This window comes from Monodon monoceros, unplaced genomic scaffold, assembly GCF_005190385.1.
Source record: "Monodon monoceros isolate NGI ecotype Baffin Bay Population unplaced genomic scaffold, NGI_Narwhal_1 Super_Scaffold_1, whole genome shotgun sequence".
Classification (NCBI taxonomy): Eukaryota; Metazoa; Chordata; class Mammalia; order Artiodactyla; family Monodontidae; genus Monodon; species Monodon monoceros.
Genome location: NW_021703765.1, coordinates 63,423,844 through 63,446,696, shown reverse-complemented (window position 1 = coordinate 63,446,696; position 22,853 = coordinate 63,423,844). Strand labels below are relative to the sequence as shown.

The window sequence follows — 22,853 nt, the reverse complement described above, 5'->3', positions numbered from 1 at the left end:
GCTGGTTATACAGCACAACCAGAGCATCTCTTTTTACTGATCCCAGCTTTGCTTTTAAGTGAATCTATTATAGAATATACACCTTAATGAGTAGTACCTCCATGAAAAGCATGGAGAGATTTCCTAGCCAGGTACCTTCTCAGAATTAACCAAGTTTTGGTTGAGGGTGAGGGCCAAAGGATAAGATGGTGCTGAGTTCCTATTCCTCCCTTTTATGCTTTATAGGCAGTATAGTTGGGGGGAATTAGGAGTAAAGACTGTTAACTGAAACTACAAAAATTAGAATTCAGTTTCCACTACCAACTAGCTATGTGACTTTAGGCAAGTTATTTAAACCTCTCTGTGCCTGCCTTCCTCACCTGTAAAACAGAAACAGTAGTAATCTAACTTACAAGAGTTTTGTGGGGATTAAATGACTTATTGGATACAAAGCCTAAAACAATCAGCACTATATGCATGTTACCTATTATTAAAAGTTTAGTTTTGAATTCTTCCTCTGCCTAGTTACACAGGTAAGTTTCACAGGTACTCACATTTGGAGCCAAGTACAGGCCTCTAAATTTTGACCTTTTGCTGTGAAAACTTTTTACAATAAGATTTCCATCTGTCTTCTAGGAGAATGCAAAAAACAAAATGTCACTAAACACAGCTGGTATAAAAATAAAAAATTACTGTCCCCTCAAAAGCTAAGAATTTGAGAGGATCACTCAGTTTTACATCAAGTAAATTAAACTCATATCTGGATGCAACCCTTCCACTCATAGTGAGCCAAAGGACTACTGGCCAGCTCACTGTAAGTGACGTATCTGGCTAGAGGACTTAGTTAAAACTGTGCTAGAACTTAAGGAGCAAAACCACGCAGCTGCTGGTTGATCTGCAGCTGCCCTCCACATATTCCTGAAGAGCGCTATAGAAAAGTGTGGTCTTGGGCCAAGCTGGTCCACAATGAGGTAAGCTGAGAGTCGGAGTAAATGCTTAGCAACTTTTATAGCAACTGGGCATTGCTGTGATATTTGTACTTTATACTAAGGTACTGGTCCTCAATGGATTGGAAATAAAACCTGGCCTTCACCATAGAGAATTTGAGAAGTACTGCCCTAGAACTCACCTGTGGCCCTGTACCTATCAGCGCTATGCAGTGTCTGCTCACCTATTCCAGGTGGCCATCTTTTAGGCTTTTGGGGGCAGGCAAATGACAAAGGCATGCCTCTCTGTCATGCCCAGCTTTGTCCACTCATGCAATGATCAAACAAGAAGCAGTTACAGTTAAGGAGTAGAGTAAGTTAAGTTAGAACCACTAGTTCTAAAGGACTGGTCAAACTTACTTGCTGTATTTCATGTCCTGTAAAGAACATCTGGGACGTACAGATGCTTTTGGTCAAATGGTTTTTAAAATTCTATTTCATCAGTCCTATGCACTCTTTCAGCAACCACAGAAAAATCTCAATTCTGGGGGCACAGGCCACAGTTTTATCTTTTCTCCAAAAATCTGATGAGGCATTACTAATCCCTAAATGGCCAAAGGGGACAGGAGCAAGGGCAGGTACCAAGTGAAGATTTGGGATGTCTTACTGTTTCTACTTTAAAAGTCGAGAAAGATTAGACCTCAACAGTTTAACAGCAACAGTGATAGTATCCCACATTCCTTTTCATGAAAGGTTTTCGGAACCATCACATCACACAGGTACCACCTAACCAGCCTTACCCAAGGAATGCAGATCAGTATGATACTGATCAGTAATAAAAATCCACCTCCACAATAAGGCTCTATAACAAACACTTAACAACTTAAAAATAAAAGCAGACAATGTTCTTAAACATCTGAAGAATTCTTAATCCAATGCTAACAACCTGGAAAAAGTTAACTAGTATAGAATTCTCACTTAGTCATTTCCACTTAGCCTCTCAAAACGAAGCCAACAAAAATTCAAATAATATTTAAGAATAAAAGCCAAGGGCTTCACTGGTGGCGCAGTGGTTGAGAGTCCGCCTGCCGATGCAGGGGACACGGGTTCGTGCCCCGTTCTGGGAAGATCCCACATGCCGCGGAGCGGCTGGGCCCGTGAGCCATGGCCGCTGAGCCTGTGCGTCCAGAGCCTGTGCTCCGCAACGGGAGAGGCCACAGCAGTGAGAGGCCCGCATACCGCAAAAAAAAAAAAAAAAAAAAAGAATAAAAGCCAAAAAACTCCCAATCGTCTAGCAAAACAAAACTTTAAAAAGAGGTATCTTAAAGACTCAGGTCAAATTTAACCCTACAGTTGCTCCATCCATGTTTATAAGCATGCTGCTACACTCACCGAAGCCAAGCATGGCACCTTATCAAGGTTAAAGAACTCATTAAAGTCAAATTCTCCTGGGGACTGCTCGGGCAACACGGCATCCCTTGGCACTTCCTGATCAGCAGCAGGCTCCTGTTCAAGGATGACCTCCACCTCATCCTCTTCGGCCACTCCTCCATTGCACTCGACCACGCCTGAAAGCAAAACCGGACAAAGACAGTCTGATCATGTAAACTGCTCCAGACATATTTTGTGGCCTCAGCATCATCACACATGCAGAAGAGCCACAGATGACTTTAAAAGCAGACTTCTTGTGCCAGTGCAGCACTTGCAACAGTAAAACAGTTCCCTTCCTATGGGAGCTAGAGGAGGAAAAAAGACTTAATAACAAGTCAGAACACCAACATGATTTAGGAAGGATTATGATCCCTCCTCTGCCCATTCTTCAAGTTTTCTATAATGTAGTGGATTTTTTTCTAATTTTTTTTTTAAAGGACAATTTTTGAGCCTCTCTTACTGCTTAAAAATGGAATGAAATTAATTTGGCTCTGCTTTCACCCATGCATCTGCATCACCACTTTAAGTCAGGGTTCAGCAACCTAAGGTATTATGTGAAACCTAGTCCAAGGGCAAGTTTCATTTGCCTACTGACTGTAGTTCATCCTTCAAGGCAAAGCTCAAATGTCACCTCCACTACAAAGTCTGCACTGCCTACCCATTTTTACCCTACCAAAAAATTAATCACCGCCTTCTCTATAATGTTTGTGTTATCTCTCAGAGTACTTATCACACTATATTATAGGAACAGTCTGGTGAGACTGAGCTTTCTGAGGCAGGAAAGCTGCTCTCATCAGCTTTGTCTTACTCTGCAGTGCCTGGTTCATTTAAAACTGAGTTATGTCTGGTTGTTAGCATGGGAAGATAAGGTCTAAGAGAAGCTACCAAGTTTCCATTGACGGAAGCTAACATCTTAGTTTTAGCCAGAGGATGGGCAAAAGGCAAAATCCTTCAGATAAAAACAGACTTTTTCCTTTTAAAATAAGTGCACTGAGATACTGGAAAATCAACTTTTTAATTTGAAGAACAGAACTCCTAAAGCCCCTCCCTGCAAAAGCACCAATGTAAAAGCTGCCTATAGTTTCAAGATCACAGCAGACATGAAGTCCTCCTAGGAAAAAAAAAGTGCCAAAGCCTGGACCCACCCCTTCTCAAAAGGCCCCAACAGGACTGTAGTCTCATTATTCATCCAGGATATTCTAGACCAAGAGAGGCTAAATGCTATCATCTGCTTTCATTCCAATAACACTTCAAAAGGCTAGACAGCGAGGCAGGGGACAACAACGGAAAGGTCAAGTGGCTTGCTTACCCAAGGTCTCAATGCTAGCAGGTGGCAGAAACTTCAACCCTAGGTGGGCCGGCAGTGCTCTTCCATGCTGTGCTGTGTGTGTAAGGCAGCACTGCCCCTCCACAGAGGTGCCTGCCGCCTCAGAACCCTGGGCCTTCTGAGGGCCTAAGGCAACTGGCGAGACGGACGTTTGTGAGCCATGGACAAGGCAACGGGCAGCCTCTCCAGTGGGTCAGCACACACGTACTGCCAACCAGCAGAGGTAAACGATGTTCCTTAAAGACTGACATTTAACTAAAACGACTACTTTGGTGGAGGTATTTTCCTCACTTTACAAAGAAACCAAGCCCTAGAAAAGGTAAACAACTTAATATCCTAATCAATGCCAAGTTTGTGTCCTTTCCCACTAGAGCAGTGCTTCTCTCTAACTCATTTAACCCACCAGAACCTGTCTACCTACTTTAGGATGACAGCCAGAAGAGAGTCTGTACTTAGTTCATACTCTTACAAAAAAACTTTAGCATTTCTCCTATTCTCTTTTATTTTGTGTTGAGATGAGAACATCTCTTAACAGAGATGCAAGCAGCAGAAGTGCCCCATGTGTAATTTTATGCCAGCCTGAGAGCAAACTGGGCCTGACAACTGAGAGTGGGTAGGAACATGCATTAGCAGACAAACACAACTGGCCATTTATTGTGATAGTCTCAAAAGCCAGGGACCCAGGAAAGATAACTAAGGGCAAGTGTTATTATCACATTTCAGAATGAACATATACTTTTCTTTTCTTTCTTTCTTTTTTTTTTTTTTGGCTGCACTGCACGGCATGCAGGATCTTAGTTCCCCGACTAGTGATCGAACCCATGCCCCGTGGAGTCTTAACCACTGGACTGCCAGGAAGTCCAGAATGAACATATACTTTTCATTAGAGAGAATACAAATTAAAATTTTCTATCAGTGGAGGGTTTTAACCATTTCCTCCTTCTACATAATTGTTTTTTGTTTATAAGTGAAATACATATTCAAATTGTTTCATTCATCACCATCTGTACCATACCTAGCACTGGGCCCTGTAGAGTAGGTGCTCAACATACACCTGTATTAAAATCATGCAGGCAAGGAACACATTTGTCTTGTCCATGGCTATACTCCCAGCACTATTACATGCCTGCAGAGAACTCTACATACCAAGTTCAATGGAAAGCTGGAACACAGACATAAATGGACTCAAAGGCGCTCATCATCCCTCCCAGTCCTTTCGTTCTTGCAGCCAAGATGCAACTAGAGTACCTGTTTATCTTAAACACAGTAGCTAGGGCAATTAACCAATGGGGTGAGAGAGCCCAGACCCTTAGATTCTATTGATACTTGAGGCACTGCCATTAAACCCACGGGACAGGGTCTTGGTTGTCACCTCTTTCCAGTCCTGTCTCTTTGCATCTGTAAGGTGAGGAGGTGACACTACTGATATATTTTGCTACTTTTGGCTCCTCCCATGTTGATACAAGAATGGTTGAAATTCAGATTTCATCTCAGTTAAGAAAAAGATGGGCTTTTTCTCATCAGAAGCCTGATCTTTACCATGAGGTGAAAAGACCACACTTGCTGGTGCTGCTTTAGTCTGAGTGTGAGACAAAGGCATCTCTCAAAGGCAATTTAACAGCAAAGTCTCCCAGGTTACCCAGCTGCCTCTTCCCTGCTTCCTCCCAAGACCACCAGCCTGGTCACTGCTCTGAACACGACTAGTGGGCCCCCACCCTTCACCAGGTACCCCTCGCACATTAGCTCTGGCTTCTTCAGTTTAGCAAGGAAGATACCCGAGAAAAGTGAGTTTGGGAGAAGCCAAGTGACAACACTATGAATGCCTAACACCATGGTGAAGGAGGTGGGCTCTGAAGCACAGCATCTTGTTCAACTCCGAACTTCCCTACTCACTTCTTCAGTGTCCACAGACAAGTCACATAAGCTGCCTGCATCTCCATTTGCTCATCTGTAAGATGGGCGCAATAATATCTGCTTCACAGGGTTGTCAGAAGTAGGATTATATCGACAAAACGCTTACCACGTGTCCAGTACATACGTGCTCAATGAATGAGACCCCTCATTATTTCTATCACATGCTCTTACCTCTGGGGAACCCTTTGGTGTACACAGTGCTCTTACTGGGTAATGGGAGACTTTTCTGTTTAGCACTGCAGGCAGGACAAATTGAGGAGACAGTACCATCTACACACACTGAACTCACACTCAGGAAGAAGTTTCAAAATCAGGCTTCAACATTAAAAACTTGCCCCTTTTAACACTGGTGCCTATTCCTAAGTGTACAATTAAGCCAATTATAAGCACATCTCATTTCAGAACAGTGAGCTTTCCTCTGAAAATTTCTGCTGACCTTCCTTCACAGAGGCTGTCCGTCGCCTTGTTCTTTTTCTCCCCTTATGGTCTTCTTCCAGTATCTTATCATCAAAGCCAGTCAGCTCAATGGTTTCAGACTGACTTGTGGGTCCAGCTGAGAACCATTCTGGTTCTTCTTCTGTGTAGGAATCATTTCTTCTACGCTCAAAGACACGCTTACTATCCACAAACTCCCTCTGGAAAAGTACATAAAGCAAAATAAAAACCAGGACTCTAGTTACGGCATTTCTACCTCAATCAAGGACGGATGAATTAAATAACGCTCAGTAGTACAATAAGATGCTATGCTATAGACCTGAAGCCCCTCCCCAACCCCCAGCTCTCTGTTCTTCTCTCTGGCTTAAACAACAGGCTATGTTCACCCAGCATTTCAGGGTAACCCGGTATAAACGAAGTGAACACACGAGGTGCCAGAGGATCTAGAAGACAAACCCTGAAACGCTTGTCCTTGTAGTCCCTCTCTCGGTCTCTGTCTCTCAAGTCTCGCAGGTCCTTATCGCTAAGACGGTGATCCTTCTCAAAGGTCCGAGCAGAGATTATCCTCCCACTGCCAATCCTTCGTCCACCAAGCAGGCGGAGCCCATCACTGTCTTTCTCCAATGGGCTTCCTGAGCGCCGGGAGCTAATAGCAGCTGTCACGTGGCAGCCCCCTCCAAAGCTTCGTCTCTGTGGGCTGAGAACAACATCTAAGTCATCTTCTTTCACACGCTCTCGAGGATCTGGAAAGATGCCGGGAAAAGAAAGTTAAGCAAACCAGCAAGGGCATTCTTCCTCTCTAGGTGGTCTGTCCATGACTGGTGGCCATGGGGGTACTGGAAAAGAGTCACCACTAAAACAGCTAGAGAGCTCACATATTTAACAAAGATGAGCAAACCTTCATCTCTTCGGAAGAATAAATATACTTTATAATCAATAATTTTCCATGATTAATCTCCATAATCCCTTTGTTTTGACTAAATCCCCCCCCTTTTTTTCTAAATTTGCTGCGCAGTGCAGCATGCAGGATCTTAGTTCCCTGACCAGGGATCGAACCCACGCCCCCTCCAGTGGAAATACGGAGTGTTAATCACTGGACCGCCAGGGAAGTCCCTTGACTAAATTCTTATCTATGTAATTATTAGCAAATGTTTTGTCAATTAACAAACTACAGTAGGTGTCAGTATTTGAAACAGTAACCACTTAAAAAGTTAAAGTATTGAAAGTATTGAACAGCTGAATATCCACATGCAAAAAGAAAAGACTTAAATTCATACCTACCACCATATACAAAAATTAACTAAAAATGGATCATAGATCTAAATGTAACCCCTAAAGCTACAAAACTTCTAGAAGAAAATATGGAGGAAATCTATGACACTGGGGTAGCACAGTTTTCTTAGGCATGACACCAAGAGCACAATCTATCTTAAAAAATGATAAACTGGGGCTTCCCTGGTGGCACAATGGTTGAGAGACCGCCTGCCTATGCAGGGGACACGGGTTCATGCCCCGGTCCGGGAAGATCCCACATGCCGCGGAGTGGCTGGGCCCGTGAGCCATGGCCGCTGAGCCTGCGCGTCCGGAGGCTGTGCTCCGCAACGGGAGAGGCCACAACAGTGAGAGGCCCGCATACCGCAAAAAAAAAAAAAAAAAAAAAAAGATAAACTGGATTTGATCAAAATCTAAAACTTTTGCATTTTTGTAAGTTACTGTTCAGAGAATACAAAAACAAGCCACAGATTGGGAGAACATATTTCAAAGAATATATCTGAGGGAATTCCCATGGTTAGGGCTCTGAGCTCTCACTGCCGAGGGCGCCGGTTTGAACCCTGGTTGGGGAACTAAGATCCTGCAAGCCACAAGGCGTGGCCAAAAAAAGAAAAGAATATATCTCATAAAGGACCTGTATCCGATATATATAACAACTCTCAAAAACTAAAAAGGACAACTGGTTTGAAGAGCCACCTCACCAAAGGTGATATATGGATGGCAAATAAATATATGAAGAGATACTCAACATTAATCATTAGGGAAATGTAAATCAAACAGTAATGTGATACATGCCTATTAGACTGGCTAAAATAAAAAAGACTGACCGTTCCAAGTGCTGATGAGGATGTGAAGCAAGTAGAACTTTCACACACTGCTGGTGGAAATGTAAAATGGTATAACCACTTTGCAAAACAGCTTGGCAGTTTCTCAAAACATTAAAGATACATCTACTATAGAACCCAGCCATCCGACTCTTAGATATTCAGCCGAGAAAAGAAAGCAAGTCTATAGAGAGACTTGTACATGAATGATCAGAGTAGTTTTGGTTAATAGTCAGAAACTTGAAACAACCCAAATGTCTGTCAACAGATAAATCGATAAACTATGGCAAATTCACACAATGGAATACTACTAGGCAATAAAAAGGAACGAACGTTTATATACCCCCAAACATGAATGAATCTTAAAACAACTATTTTGAGTGGAAGAAGCTACCCAAAGAATACGTACTGTATAATTCCATTTATATTAAATTTTAGGAAATGTAAACTAATCTATAGTGACAGAAAGCCGACAAGTGCTTGCCTATGGGGTGGGGGTGGAGTGTAAGAAGGGACACATGGGGTGCTAGGGAACTTTTAGCTGTGATGGAAATGCTTATTACTTTGATTGTGGTAATGGTTTCACATTGTATTCACATGTCAAAACATCAAATGGTACTTTATGTGCCATTTATGTACCAGTCTATTGAATGCCAATTTTACCTCAATAAAGATGTAAGAAAAACATGTCACCACACACAAAAATTCTTCCTAGGAAAATCAGAAAACTAAAGATAAGTCCAAGTGAGGAAAACCTCCTTTAATCCTCTCACTAGAAACATTTCCTAAAATGTTTTGGTATGCACTTTTCCAGACTTTCCATGCACTGTCTGTTTTCTTCCAAAAATAAGACACAAAATAGACAGTTTTGTATAACTTGGTGAACATGTCTCCAACATGTTTTTACAGCTGAACACTCCTATATATGGATATACCAAAGTTTACTCAACTTCATTTCTACTGCTGGACATTTAGGTTGCTTCTAAGTTTTCATCTGTGTAGAAGGGTCTTACAGCTCAAGCTACAGTCATCACCCCATCTTCTTTGTTCAGTTCCAAGTTGGTTTTATGATGCGTGTTCCTCTCATCTCAAAAAGAGTTCCCTCTTACAACTAGTTCCTTGACTAGCTTTTATACTGCCAGCTATCCATTTCACTTTTCTAGTTTAAAGGGGGAAAGGTATGGAAGATCAAACTTTACTCCAGTCGCAAACATCGAAACCCGGTATTCAAATCATACTCTATTGTGAATTAAGAATTGCCAGAACTACCTACCTGAGGAAAAGTCTCACCTGAGACTACCTATATTTTCCAGAATTTCTATGTACAGTCTGTTTTTCCCACAAGTAGGACAGACAGCTATTTAAGAGCCTAAAGTGTGTAGTCTGGGTTTGACTTCGTTACTCCCACGCTAATGATGGGGTGGCAGGTGGTGCAGTGTGCAGAGGAGAAGCTTTGGAGCCCAACGATCTGATCTCAGAACTACCTACCTGAGGAAAAGTCTCACCTGAGACTGGGCATAACCAGCTCTCCAGCGCAGCTTTAGGGTCCCCACATCTAACTCAGTTATCCACTTCAATGAAAAACCTGGTACTTTTAATTCAAAAGCACATAGCCTAATACAGTCTACTCACCACTGCTACATAGGAAGGCTATGATTTTACTCTGCTAATCAGAAATCAACTGTTTAAAAAAATAAAATAAAATTCAAAAAAAAAAAAAAAGAAATGAACTGTTAGGTCAGTTTCCTGATAATGATACTTTCTCCCAATGCATAAAACTCTCACAGCTAAGAATGAAGCCAGCAGCAAAGAGCACTGTCTCCAAAACTGCTGCCCCCACTTCTCAGAGACTGTGCTCACCTACTATCCTGCGCACCAGGGAAGGCCGATCTGTATCTAACTCTTTCTTCAGACTTTCCATTGGTGAACTCCGTCCTGAAGCTGGGTAGAGGGAGGCATGCCACTTCTCAGGATCCCAGACACCATCACTGCAAGTCAAAGGACACCAACAGTTAGAACTTGCACCATGAATAACACGTGTAGTCTAATTTCTACTACTTCAGGTGACAGGTTATGGAAACCCCTTTCCAATATAAAACACTTCATGGTTGCCATCAGAATGGTTCTCTCTTTTAAGATGAAAATAAAAACAACTAATAAATTCAGCAATACATTGTTGTTGTTCACATAATAGCAATAGTCACTTGAAAAGCAGTGGTCTGTGCATAAATGAAACATCCAGACCACAAACCTTGGGGTGCGTATGGATTATAGTATCTATGCCTGTCCTATACAAAGAAATGCTCCATAAATATTGATTACTCAGTTTACTGAAGATTAGTAAAGGGAGGAAAAAGCCCCTTAATCCTCTTATTGGAAGCAGCTCCTGGAAGGCTTAGTGTATATTTTCCAGAATTTCTATGTACAGTCTCAGTTTTTCCCACAAGTAGGACAGACAGCTATTTAAGAGCCTAAAGTGTGTAGTCTGGGTCTGACTTCGTTACTCCCACGCTAATGATGGGGTGGCAGGTGGTGCAGTGTGCAGAGGAGATGCTTTGGAGCCCAACGATCTGGTACCTAACTCTAGCTCTGCTAGGATGAGAAACTCTTTCCTCCATCTCTCTTATTTTCATTATTATTATTAGGCACAATGTCTCCACTTCAGAATCAAAGGGAATATGTGCCCATGATAACTATTTTACGCCAAGAAGAAACAGCTGTAACAAGAAAATTCAATTTGAGGCATAAAAAACCTTTACAGCTTTAATGAAGAAAAAATGAAACAAAAACAAAGAAAACCCCCAGCTAATCTGAGACTTAGCAAAAACTCATAACCAATTAGAATAGCCATTATTCAAGTATCACCCTCACCAGGGGAAAGTGGTTAGGAGTCCAGATTTAGCAACCTTCTGAACTGTCCATGTACAAAATTAAAAAAAGCATGTGCGGGCTTCCCTGGTGGCGCGGTGGCTGGGGGTCCACCTGCTGATGCAGGGGATGCGGGTTCCTGCCCTGGTCCGGGAGGATCCTACATGCCGCGGAGCAGCTGGGCCCGTGGGCCATGGCCGCTGGGCCTGCGTGCGTGCACGGAGTCTGTGCTCCACGGTGGGAGGGGCCACGGCAGTGAGAGGCCCGCGTACCACAAAAAAAGAAAAAAAAGCGTGTGCTAGTCTATCAAAAAATTAAACACTATATATATTTTTAAAAATGTGGGCCAATATGAACCATCTACCTTGATATTTAAGAAGTGACCTTAGGGCTTCCCTGGTGGCGCAGTGGTTGAGAGTCCGCCTGCCGATGCAGGGGACACGGGTTCATGCCCTGGTCCGGGAAGATCCCACATGCCACGGAGCGGCTGGGCCTGTGAGCCATGGCCGCTGGGCCTGCATGTCCAGAGCCTATGCTCCGCGACGGGAGAGGCCACGACAGTGAGAGGCCCGCGTACCGGGAAAAAAAAAAAAAAGTGATCTTAACGTCTTAAGATAACCATAAGAAGTGCAATGTAGGGTTATTCTAAGAGACTTTCAGACCATTTTTAGCTATAGCCTTCTCAAACCAAAGCTTTCTACCTTATGAAGGAGCCCAAGATGCAAAAGGGCTAATGTGGGGACTTCCCTGGCAGTCCAGTGGTTAAGACTCTGTGCTTCCACTGCAGGGGGCTCAGGTTCCATCCATGGTCAGGGAACTAAGATGCCGCATGCCGTACAGTGCGGCGAAAACAAAACAAAACAAACCACACCAAAAAATCTGAATGGCTCTCTTGTTTGGGGGTGAGGGGTGGGAGACTGATAGAAGGCCCAGAGTCCTCCTAATCGTCCTGCCCCAGGCAGGCCCTGGAAGGACCCTCGAAGCACAGTGCAAAAAACCATTGGTAGAGAGAAAAGACTCTGGTCAGGACTCCTGTGTTCAAGTCTTAATTCTGCTTTTTGACAAGGTGGCTTTGACCAATGTGTCATTTTCTAGTTTTAGTTTCATCACCAGTTAGTTGAAAGAGAATTGGTTTAGTTGTCCTTAGAGTTCCTTGCAGCTTAAATCTCTGAATTTCAGCTAATTAATAACAAAGCCGATGAAGACAGTGCAGTGAGATGCTATTTAGTCATGTTCATAGCTTACGTGCAATTTATTTGTGTGGAAGCCCAATGTCATTACCCCTGAAATCTCCCCACTCGTAATTCCAGCAAAACAATACAACTCCATTTATTAAGTTTGGTGTAACAAGAAGTTGACCCCCACAGATACCTGTCATATTTCTCAGAGAGGCACGAAGGCCTTTGTTTGGAATGAGGGCGTTCTTTAATATCCAAGAGCTCCTCCTAGAAAGAGAAATCATATGGTGATTTTGAACAATATTTCTTGGGCCACATATTTTCAACTTATTTTTCTTATCAGTAACTGTCTACCTTAAGCAGTTCATACAGTTCTTATTTATTTACACCCTGACTTATTCCAGAAAGAACCAGAGTCAGCTCGAGGTTCTCAGCAGAAGCTCAAGTAGAATTAGCAAATAACGTAAGTGATTAGTTTATTGCTAAAACACACTCTCTCATAAACTTCTGTCCAATAATACACCCCACAACACTGAACGCTGATCAAGGCATGGTAGCTTTAGGCTTACATAAAACCTTCAGCTATTCTGACTGGTCTTAAACGCATTAGATGCCAACTTACAAAGGGATAGATTTTTTTTTTTAATGTACATGGTCGTTTACCCCTAAATACTTCAGTGCCTGTTTCCTAAAAATGAGCATATTCTTTCACAGCCTTTTTTTGTGGCTCCATGAGAGAATTAAGCCCTATAGAAAATAATTTGAGTGACTATTTTTCCATTCTCCCAAGGATTATACTTGGCCAGTATCACTTTAGATGCACAGGAGAGAAGAGAATCTATTACATACAATGGATGCCTTAGGGCATAAGGGCTCACTTCTGCAGAACCTGGTTGAGAAGCGCTGTCAGTTTTATACAACCAGTTATCAATAACACTTTATCCCTCTGGATTCCAATTTTGTCAAATGACCCAATAATGTCCTTTATATTACCTTTTATTAGAATCTAACACAGGATCCAGTCTAGAACCAGATATTGGTTGTCATGTCTCTTTGGTCTCTAATCTGGAACATTTCTATAACTTCTTTTGTCTTTTATGACATCAGCATTTCTAAAGAATAAAGCCTACTTTTTTTTTTTTTTTTTTTTAAAAAGAGAACATTATTCATTTTAGGTTTGTCTAATGTGTCTTCATGATTAGATTGAGGGTAAGCATCTCTGGAGCAGAATACTAACCTAAGAGATGTCCACCTCGGAGCATCACCTCTGGATGCCTATGTCACCCATGTGCCCCTCATCAGTGATGTTAACTTGATGTTAACCACCTGATCAAGGTATTCTCCAGTTATACTCTTTAGTTACTACATTCCCATTTGCAATCAGTATGCAATCTGTGGGGAGACACTTTAAAATCATCCAAATATTCTAGCCTTCATCAAAATTTCCCCATAAATTTAGCATCTATTGGTGATTCTGAGCCAAACCAATATTGATTTTTCAACTGTAGGCCTCCCTCCATAATTACCAGTCAGGCACTTGGCATTCCACTGTAAATACAAACCCTCCCTTCTCCCCCTTTTATTTACCTATTTATTATTGACATGGGCTCACAGATTCCCAGCTTTTCCAATCGTCTATAATTCATTTAATGTCCTTAATTATTTTGGTGCTCAAATTGAGAGTCTCTTCAAGCTGACTCCTGCATCCTTTTGACATGCCCCATCATTTTTTAAAAGCACTTTCTTACTTTCTATCTTATGTTGTACTCATCCTGTCCTAACCCCAGAGTCAGCCATTTCTTGAGAAATCCAAGTTCCTTTAAGTGGGGAATAGTATAATAAATCAAGATTTGGGAACTGGGTATCCTCATTTGCTTCTAGGCCCTCTCAGCAGAACTAGGAAATATGTGCGGTTATATATGCACACGTGTGCACACACACACACCTGCTCATACACATGCATATACACAAAACCACTGCCTCCTTTTTATATAAACATTTTCATAGTAAAGTTAAAAACAGCAATTCCCAGGGCTTCCCTGGTGGTGCAGTGGTTGAGAGTCCGCCTGCCGATGCAGGGGACACGGGTTCGTGCCCCAGTCCGGGAAGATCCCACATGCCGCGAGCGGCTGGCCCCGTGAGCCATGGCCGCTGGGCCTGCGCGTCCGGAGCCTGTGCTCCGCAACGGGAGAGGCTGCAGCGGTGAGAGGCCCGCATACCGCAAAAAAAAAAAAAAAAACACAGCAATTCCCAAACTCTCAGTACCAGTAAAATGCTACAACTGCCTTGCAAAAAAGCATATACCATTGTGCTGTGGCCTCTCCAACACCCCCGTCACAGGCCTCACAACAGAATGCTTGCTGCTTCTCTGATCACTGCTTCCCATATCTTAGGGTAAATACGGAGGGATAGAGTTACTCTCTCAGCCTACAGGAATCACAGCATATAAGCATGCCATGAAGTTACTCAGTATCTTCAGACACCTGAGGCACCTAAATGTTTTCTCCGTTAGGTGAGAAATAGCAAAATGCCCTAGAACAAGATGACATTTTAGTTTTAAAACCAGAATATCAATTATTTACATTTATTTAGGATTCATTTATGAATTATGTCTTATTAATTGGGTAGATATACCTAGAAAAATTTGGAAGTCTGAGATAAACAGAATTCCAAATATAAGAAAATGTCTAAAGGCTACTCAAAATTCTGAAAAAACTGTCGAAGTACTGACATACCACCTGCAAATTGCCAGTAGAGACTGGAGTCCAGTGAAATCTGCATGGTGAACACAGCGTCAGAAGGGCAGGGGTGACACAAATTTGGTGGTGAGGGGTGGGGAAGATGGACCAATAGTAGTTATGATGATTGCAGATGCAACAATACAGAAATCCTAAGAACAGTAGGGCTTAAAACATTTTCCAGTAAAAACAGGAAGGACCTTGCAATATAGGAAATACTTATACACTACAGGAAAAAACACTGCAAAGCAATCTTCTGCTATTAGAAGCAACCTAAAGATTATTACATATCCCCTCGCTCCACCACCCTCAAATCCAAATATTAAACTAAGAACCCTAGTATACTATTAAACCAAGGGCAATGTATTTTATACTTAAATATGTATATTCTCAATATACAAAAAGTTTCTAAACAATGAGGCTCTGTTTGAAACTTTTAACTCCAAATGATTATAGGGAGCCCAAGTGATAGGTGTTCTCTATTACTACTGCAGCTGTTTGCTGAAACGCTAATAATTTTATCTATTTATTTAGGAGTCAACTTGCAAAGATTAAAATTTTAACACAGCCACAAAACATGTAGATGGACCAAAATGTTCTATTTGCGGGGATCAAAAAATATTTGAACAAAGGTAAAAAAAAGCCTTACAAACAAGGGAAATGAGGAGGCTAAGGAGAGATGACAACTAAATGTAATATGGTCTCCTGGATGGAATCCTGGAACAGAAAAAGGACATTGGTTTAAAACTAAGGAAATGTGAATAAAGTATGGACTTTAGTTAATCACAATGTATCAACATTGTTAATTGTAATAACTGTACCATACCAATATAAGATATGTTCCCAGCTTTTCTGTAAATCTGACTGTTCAAAAAAATAAAGTTTACCCCTGTCTCATACTATATACAAAAAGAAACTCAAAATGTATCAAAGACTTAAACATATGAGCTATGACTATAAAACTCTTAGAAGAAGACATAGGTATAAATCTTCATGACCTTGGATTAAGCAATGTTATTTAGCTATGACAACAAAAGCCTAAGCAACCAAAGAAGAAAGATAAATTTGACTTCAAATTTAGAAATTTTTTTGCTTCCTATGACACTGTCAAGAAAGTGAAATGACAACCCACGGGACAGAAAAAAATATTTACAAATCACGTATCTGGTAAGAGTCTAGAATATAGAGAGAACGCGTACAACTCAACAACAAAAAGACAATAACCCAATTTAAAAAACAGGTAAAAAGATCAATAGATTTTTCTCCAAAGATACACAAATGGCCAACAAACACATGAAAGATGTTCAACATCATTAGTCATCAGGCAAATGCAAGTCAAAACCACAGCGAGATGCCATGTAATGTCTACTAGGATGGCTATTTTTAAAAAAAGGGAAAATAAGTATTAACAAGGATGTAGAGAAACTGGAACCCTCTAACACTGCTGATGGGAATGGAAAATGGTGCGGCTGCTGTGGAAAATGGTGGCAGTTCTTCAAAAACTTAAAACACAGTTACCACATGATCCAGCAATCCCACTCCTAGTTATAAATCAAAGAAAAATGAAAAATTATGTTCACACAAAAACCTTGTACACAAATGCTCACAGCATTATTCACAACAGCCAAAAAGCTTAAACAACCCATGTGTCCATCAAATGATAAATGGTTAAACAAAATGTGGTAAACCTATACAATTAATATTTAGCAACAAAACAGAATAAAGTACTCATACATGGTACAACATGAACCTTGAAAACACTATGTTAAGTGTAAGAAGTCAGACACAAGAGGCCACATACCGTAGATTCTCTTTATATGAACGTTCAAAATGGGTAAATCCATTGAGTCAGAAAGTAGGTTAATGGTTGCCAGGGCCTGGGGGAAGGGGATAAGGGGCGGGGGTGATTGTTAATGGGTACAGTTTGTTTGCCAAGATGAAAATATTCTGGATTAGATAGTAGTGATGGTTGTACAACTTTGTGAATTTACTAAAAACCACTAAATGGTACACTTTAAAAGGGGTGAATTTTATGTATGTGAATTCTATCTCAAAAAAAATTTTTTTAAGTAAATTAAACTAAGAGGTTTAGTTACCAGAGGTTAATGTTTTGTTTAATTTCTCTTGTTACAGACTTACTGCTCTAATCACAGATTTATAAATGCCAACTACTCTTGGATACAAAAGAGTGGCTCAGGTTGGTAAAAATGTTTTAATTTTCCCTCCCATATTATTCCAGTTTTCTTTGTTGACTTTATACGCTTGGCATATTCTAGGTGTGAATGCTCAATGTACAAACTTGACAGGCCTGTAAGAGCACAAAGTGGAACAGTGAGCGAGTTGCACACAGGCATCAACCACGCCAGCAGCACCGACTGTGCCACGGTATGCCTCTGACCAAATGCAATGTCCAAAACACAGACCACTTGTCTACAGAGGATGAAGAGCAATTTTCTTTATTAATAGGCTGAGAAGTGGGGAAACAAAACAATTCTTGGATTGAATAGCTCCTAGGAATAACTTTAAACATCTAGGTCAAACTACAGGTCCTGTTCTTAAGAGCAGGGCTTCTTAAACCAGTTTCACAGCATCAAGGAAACCATACACAAAACACATTTGTGCAATTTCTGCAATGAGTGTTCATCTCCAATGGTTATCCAAAGACCTCCAATGGACCCCACAGAGGTTAAAAAGTAGTGCTTTAAACCAATCACGTTTCTCAAAATGTGGCCCAAGGTCCACCCCAACATTTAGGGAAAAATGAGATCCTCCTCATTGGGTTTAGAGAACGAAACCTGTTACCTTCAGCAATGTCTTAAGTTGCTTAAGATGGTATCCCAGCTTGAGAGGATCCCCCAGTTAAGTGCGGAGGAGAGAAACCATAAGCTAAGTCAACACAGAGTTTGCTCTTTCTTAACTGTCCACAGAACACTTCCTGTGTGCCATGCTTAGTGGCTAGCACAGGCAGATGACTGTGGTCCCTGGCCCCACTGCTCTCCAATCTCTCAAAAGAAGTCTTCTTGAACTTGCCATCTCAAGAGTCCTTAACAGCAACTATTCCTGGAAAGGAATCCCTCTGGGATATTTTCTAAGAAAACCTTCAAGTTTGGCTAAAGGCAAAATACTTCGAAGTGCCCATTTTGAACTGGGAGTGCGCCTTCCCGATGAGTATTTCAGGAGGGAATGTGAGATTACCCTTTTGTAGAGTCCTGACAATCCATAGAAACTTACATCGTGAACAAGTTCACTAAAATTATCATCTGGACAAGAGAAGAGTTATCAACAGAGACCTTAATTTTTGCATAGGTTACTAAAACCTGACCAGGCAAGAACAAGCTGCTAATTGGCTAAGAGTCCCACACCCAAGGAAGTATAAACACATTTTCTTAGTTTTAGCAGCCTTCCTTAAAGAAAATGTGTCAAGTCTTCCCAAAGAGTCTATTTGGGAATTACTAATATGGACACCCACTTTCAGTGATCAGAATTAAAGCAGAAAGCAAATGATGTGAGTATAAGCCCAGAGCAACAGTGGTTAAAACCTTATACAGTTTCTTTCTGCAGAAATCCCCTGCAGAAGCAGCTATGCATTCTGATGACAATCTATTATAGAGTTTCACACAAGTCACTTATAGAAGGAGATTTAAGGGGAAATGTTCTTTACCTCCGTGAGCTGAATTCAATTCACAAGAGTAAAAAGCCCAACTTTTTATGATTACCGTGGATATTTTTATTTTACTGTTAGTGGTCTGAGCGCCGTAGAAGTGCCCCAGTATCTCACCTACGTGTGCCTGGCTCTTCCTAAAGAAGGCAGATGTCCCTGGAGCAGCGCTTGGGTTGGGTCCCCCTTTGACCTCCTCTTCTAGTCCCCACCCTCCACACACCCACTAACATTGGGCTTGGCCCATCAGGCTCTCAGATGGTTGCTGACTGACCTGATATTTCAATCTATGAGTCACATGACTTTTCTGAAAGGCTTAGAAAGCTTTTAAAAATAGATCACAATGGGGTAATGGCATTCATAGATGACAGCCAGGGCAATGGAGAACGAATGACACACGGGGTGCCTGAGATACCTTCCACCATCCCCCATTCATGAGGTTTGTTGCTAAAGGGGCACCGTTTAGAACAGTTCTTACAGGCAGGTCAGGATGCAAACTGGATCCTGCAGAGCTGATAAGCAGGACTCAGCACCTGGATTCACCCAAGCCTCTAATGGTGGCTGATTTGATGCAAAGACTTTCTTCTATTGAAAGGATTTATGTGAAGCTAAGAAAATGGGAATAGGGGGGAAAAAAAAAAAGGAAACCCTGCTTTTTCTGTTGATCTGGCCAACACAATAAAAATAAACCTTGGCTTTTAAATGCATTTATACAACCGATAAAAGCAATGTAAAACATGAAGTAAGCAGGTAAATAAGTACCAGAAGGAAACTTATGAAAATCATTTTTAGGGTGGTAGCATTACATCTTCATAGTGCTTTCTGGTTTCATATTAAAATGGAGATGGTTACTGTGACATTTAGAAAATAAGCACCTTGATCTAAAGGTGGTATCTAAAGAAGCTATCTTTCAGTATCTCCCCCTACCTTTATTACATCATAAGCAGTTCTTTTTTTTTGCGGTACGTGGGCCTCTCACTGTTGTGGCCTCTCCCGTTGTGGAGCACAGGCTCCGGGACGCGCAGGCTCAGCGGCCATGGCTCACGGGCCCAGCCGCTCCGCGGCATGTGGGATCTTCCCAGACCGGGGCACGAACCCATGTCCCCTGCATCGGCAGGCGGACTCTCAACCACTGCGCCACCAGGGAAGCCCTGATCATAAGCAGTTTTTAACACTTATTGTGTGCCAGCCACTTTTCTAAGCACTTAATATTCATTTTCTCATTTATTCCCCACAAAAATCCTATGGGTTAGATACTATTCTATCTGCATTTTACAGAGGAAAAAAGATGAGAGTCAGAGAAGTTGAGAATATGACTGAAGGCAACACAGGTTAAGCAGGTGGAAGAGTGGGGGATCCCAAACCAGGCAGTGGGGCTCAGTGGCCCCTTATCCTCTCCTCTCCAGTGATTCTCTTGAGAGGACAGGGGAAGGTGCCCAACCCCTCTCAGCAGCTTTGTCACTCAGTGTTGGGTCTGTCCCAGTCCAGTGGGACTGCTGGGAACCCTGAACGAACTGCCACCTCCTCGGGCAGGCTTCCCCTAGGCCAGCTCCTCTAACAGCACCCCTTCCTGAACCAAAGATTTAGGAAGGGGTGCTAGAACCACAGATTTCTATGCCAGACGTTCCAATTGTGAAATTACTGGCTCATTATCTAGCTAGAAGTTCCCACCATGAGGAAGGAGGAGAGGATACCCAAGGGGGCAAGGGCCCTTAATCCCAACTTTTCAAGATGACTTAAAATCGGAACAGGTAGGAAAGAGCAGTCAGAAGACAGTATCTATGGTGTTGCCAGCCAGCCCCCTCTAAGAACTTCCAGTCAGGTTTCTGGACAGCTGAAACATTAACATGGTATCATGATTTTTGGTACCACAATTCTGCCTTCCCCCATATAAACAGGCACCCCTATTTTTATACTAGCTTATAAGTTTATAGCTAAGTGCCTCACTGAAATGCCACCTGTTAGAGCCTACTATTTAACTCAGTTTATGAGATACCCATGAAGTATGGGTATGAAGTACCCATGAAGATCAAATGAGATCTTTGTATAGCAAAAACTGACCATCGGACTACTGATTTCAACCTAGAATTTAAATCAAAGAGTATTCTCAAAGGCTTGACTTCAAGTCTTGCAACTGATTCTCTCCAAGAAGGCTAGAAGGATTACTCAAATCAGTCCAATTCAGTTGCTTGTCTGTTTTCTTAATGATTTTAAAGCAAAGGGAATTCTCTGGTGCTCCAGTGGCTAGGACTTGGTGCTTTCACTGCTGGGGCCCGGGTTCAATCCCTGGCCAGGGAACTAAGATCCTGCAAGCTGTGTGGCATGGCCAAAACAAACAAAACAAAACAAAGAAACAAAGACACAAACATGGCTGTACCACTGTGACCAACTGCCCATCAGCCACAAATTAGGGTGGCTTCCTTTAAAGATCCCTACAATGACAAATAAAACGGTGCCAATTTATAACTGGTCAAGGCAATGAAGAGCACACAGGTATAACTCAGATAATCCAACACCTATTTTTCAGCTGGTAGATTTAACATGCATGGTTAACACTGGTCAGTATCAAGCTGAATATTCTGAGTGTCCTCCACTTTTATTCCGTGTCCAGCTGGCAGGTGACAGCATTCAACAAGGAGTCAGTGGCAAGCTACAGGAGCAAAGGAGAAAGCACAAAGTGCGTAATACTTTGTGATCTAAGAAAATCAGTCTGTTCGCTTGAAGAAAAAAACATGGATCTGAATAGTGGGACAGGCCAAAGCATTTCTATTTTGTACTTCAAGCAGAAGATGGTATCACTGATAGAAGAGCAGGTACTACATCTCAAGAACTGGTAAACAAGGACCACTGATGAAGGTAAGAAAAAGCTGAATGAGTCCCAAGCTTTTTCCACTAATAAGCCTCACTACCTCCTGTTTTCTAAACTAATGGTTCTCAAACTTGAATCTGAGTCAGAATTCTCTGCATTACTTGTTAGTCAGCCGGTGATGGCTGGCCCTAACCCTTGAGTTTGATTCAATACCTCTGAGATGGGGCCCGAGATTTTGTATTTCTAACAATTTACCAGATGATACTAAATGGTAGTTTTGAGGACCACACTTTGAGAACCACTGTCTAAACCATTTTTAATCCATGACTTTTGATATGAGACCCCAGTCTATAACCTCCCAAAGTCCTTCAACATAATGCAATCACTTTAGAAAAATTGCACATTTGAGTACTACCAAAACATAGCTTTTGATCTTAGGAATCTGGCCTGGCAAAATGGACCTGAGTGGGTTTATAAATTAAGGGCTCAAGACCCTCAGGATAGCAGGTGCATATAATAAAGCTACTCATAACCATCCAAATTAATAATCACTGAGGCTTAGGAGTAGGCCTGAAAATTCCCAATGTGACCCTAACTTGAGTTCCTGAGACATTCATGGAAACACAATGGACACCAACTGAACCCTGGGGAGTAACTATGCACCTGAGTTGCTTGACAACATCAACACCATATTTCAAGTTCTCCACAGAAGACTAAAGCCTTGCTACTCAAAGCATGGTCAGTGGACCAGCAGAATGGGCACCACCTGGGAGCTGGTTAAGAGGCCACATTTTCAAGTCCACCCCTGCCCTAACAATCAGAATTCACACTTTACCAAGGTTCACAGCTGATCCCCAGACACATTAAGGTTTGAGAAGCTAGCTGGACTAAAGGATGTCCTACCACACAGGAAACTCTGGTCTGTTACCTTGAAAAGCACTCGCCAAACATCTGAACTCCTCCACCTTCATAGGGAAAAAACCTCGAATTCTGAACAGACTATTCACGTTATCCCATAAAACAACTGAATACTACTAAGTGGACAAGGGTCAAAGCTTAAGAAACCCTCTCATCTGGCCAGTGTTTTTTTGACCCTGTAGTTAATTACAAATCCCTCAATTACAAAAGTTTTCAGAAAAGACATCACTTACAAAAATCACTGAGGACAGTTTCCTTCTACTGCTTCTAAACTTTCTAGCTTGTGAACCTGAAGTGGCAGAAACATTACTAAATGTTTTTTTAAATTTATTCCAATAGTTTGATCCCAATATGTAAATAGGGAGTACGATGGTTCAAATATTATTCCAGTTGTGGAACCAAAAGATTTATTATAGTGCTCAGAACATAGGACTGTTTCAAACTTCCTTCAAAAGGAAAAAGGCTTAGTTTGCCTCAAATCCCACATAAAATTACCAGAGTGTTGAGAAACATATATATGAAAGCACTACCCTAATACCCCAACACTGCCTAAACATGACCCTAAAATTGCCATTA

At 41.7% G+C, this 22,853-nt stretch overlaps 1 protein-coding gene across 5 annotated transcripts in view; it reads right to left on the bottom strand.

Moving 5' to 3' along the window:
• The window catches only part of EIF4ENIF1 (eukaryotic translation initiation factor 4E nuclear import factor 1), a 42,743-nt gene that overhangs the window by 16,877 nt on the left and 3,013 nt on the right, over positions 1 to 22,853 (bottom strand). For 4 of the 5 annotated variants that reach the window (XM_029233746.1, XM_029233752.1, XM_029233737.1 and 1 more), the window contains exons 3-7: positions 12,348 to 12,421; positions 9,969 to 10,096; positions 6,469 to 6,755; positions 6,014 to 6,212; positions 2,298 to 2,473 (exon numbers count right to left, since the gene is read on the bottom strand). In XM_029233746.1, coding sequence (XP_029089579.1) covers positions 2,298 to 2,473; positions 6,014 to 6,212; positions 6,469 to 6,755; positions 9,969 to 10,096; positions 12,348 to 12,421 — 864 coding nt within the window. Of the gene's footprint in view, positions 1 to 2,297; positions 2,474 to 6,013; positions 6,213 to 6,468; positions 6,756 to 9,968; positions 10,097 to 11,340; positions 11,463 to 12,347; positions 12,422 to 22,853 lie in introns of those variants that run through there. The other variant, XM_029233760.1, reaches the window with a different exon arrangement.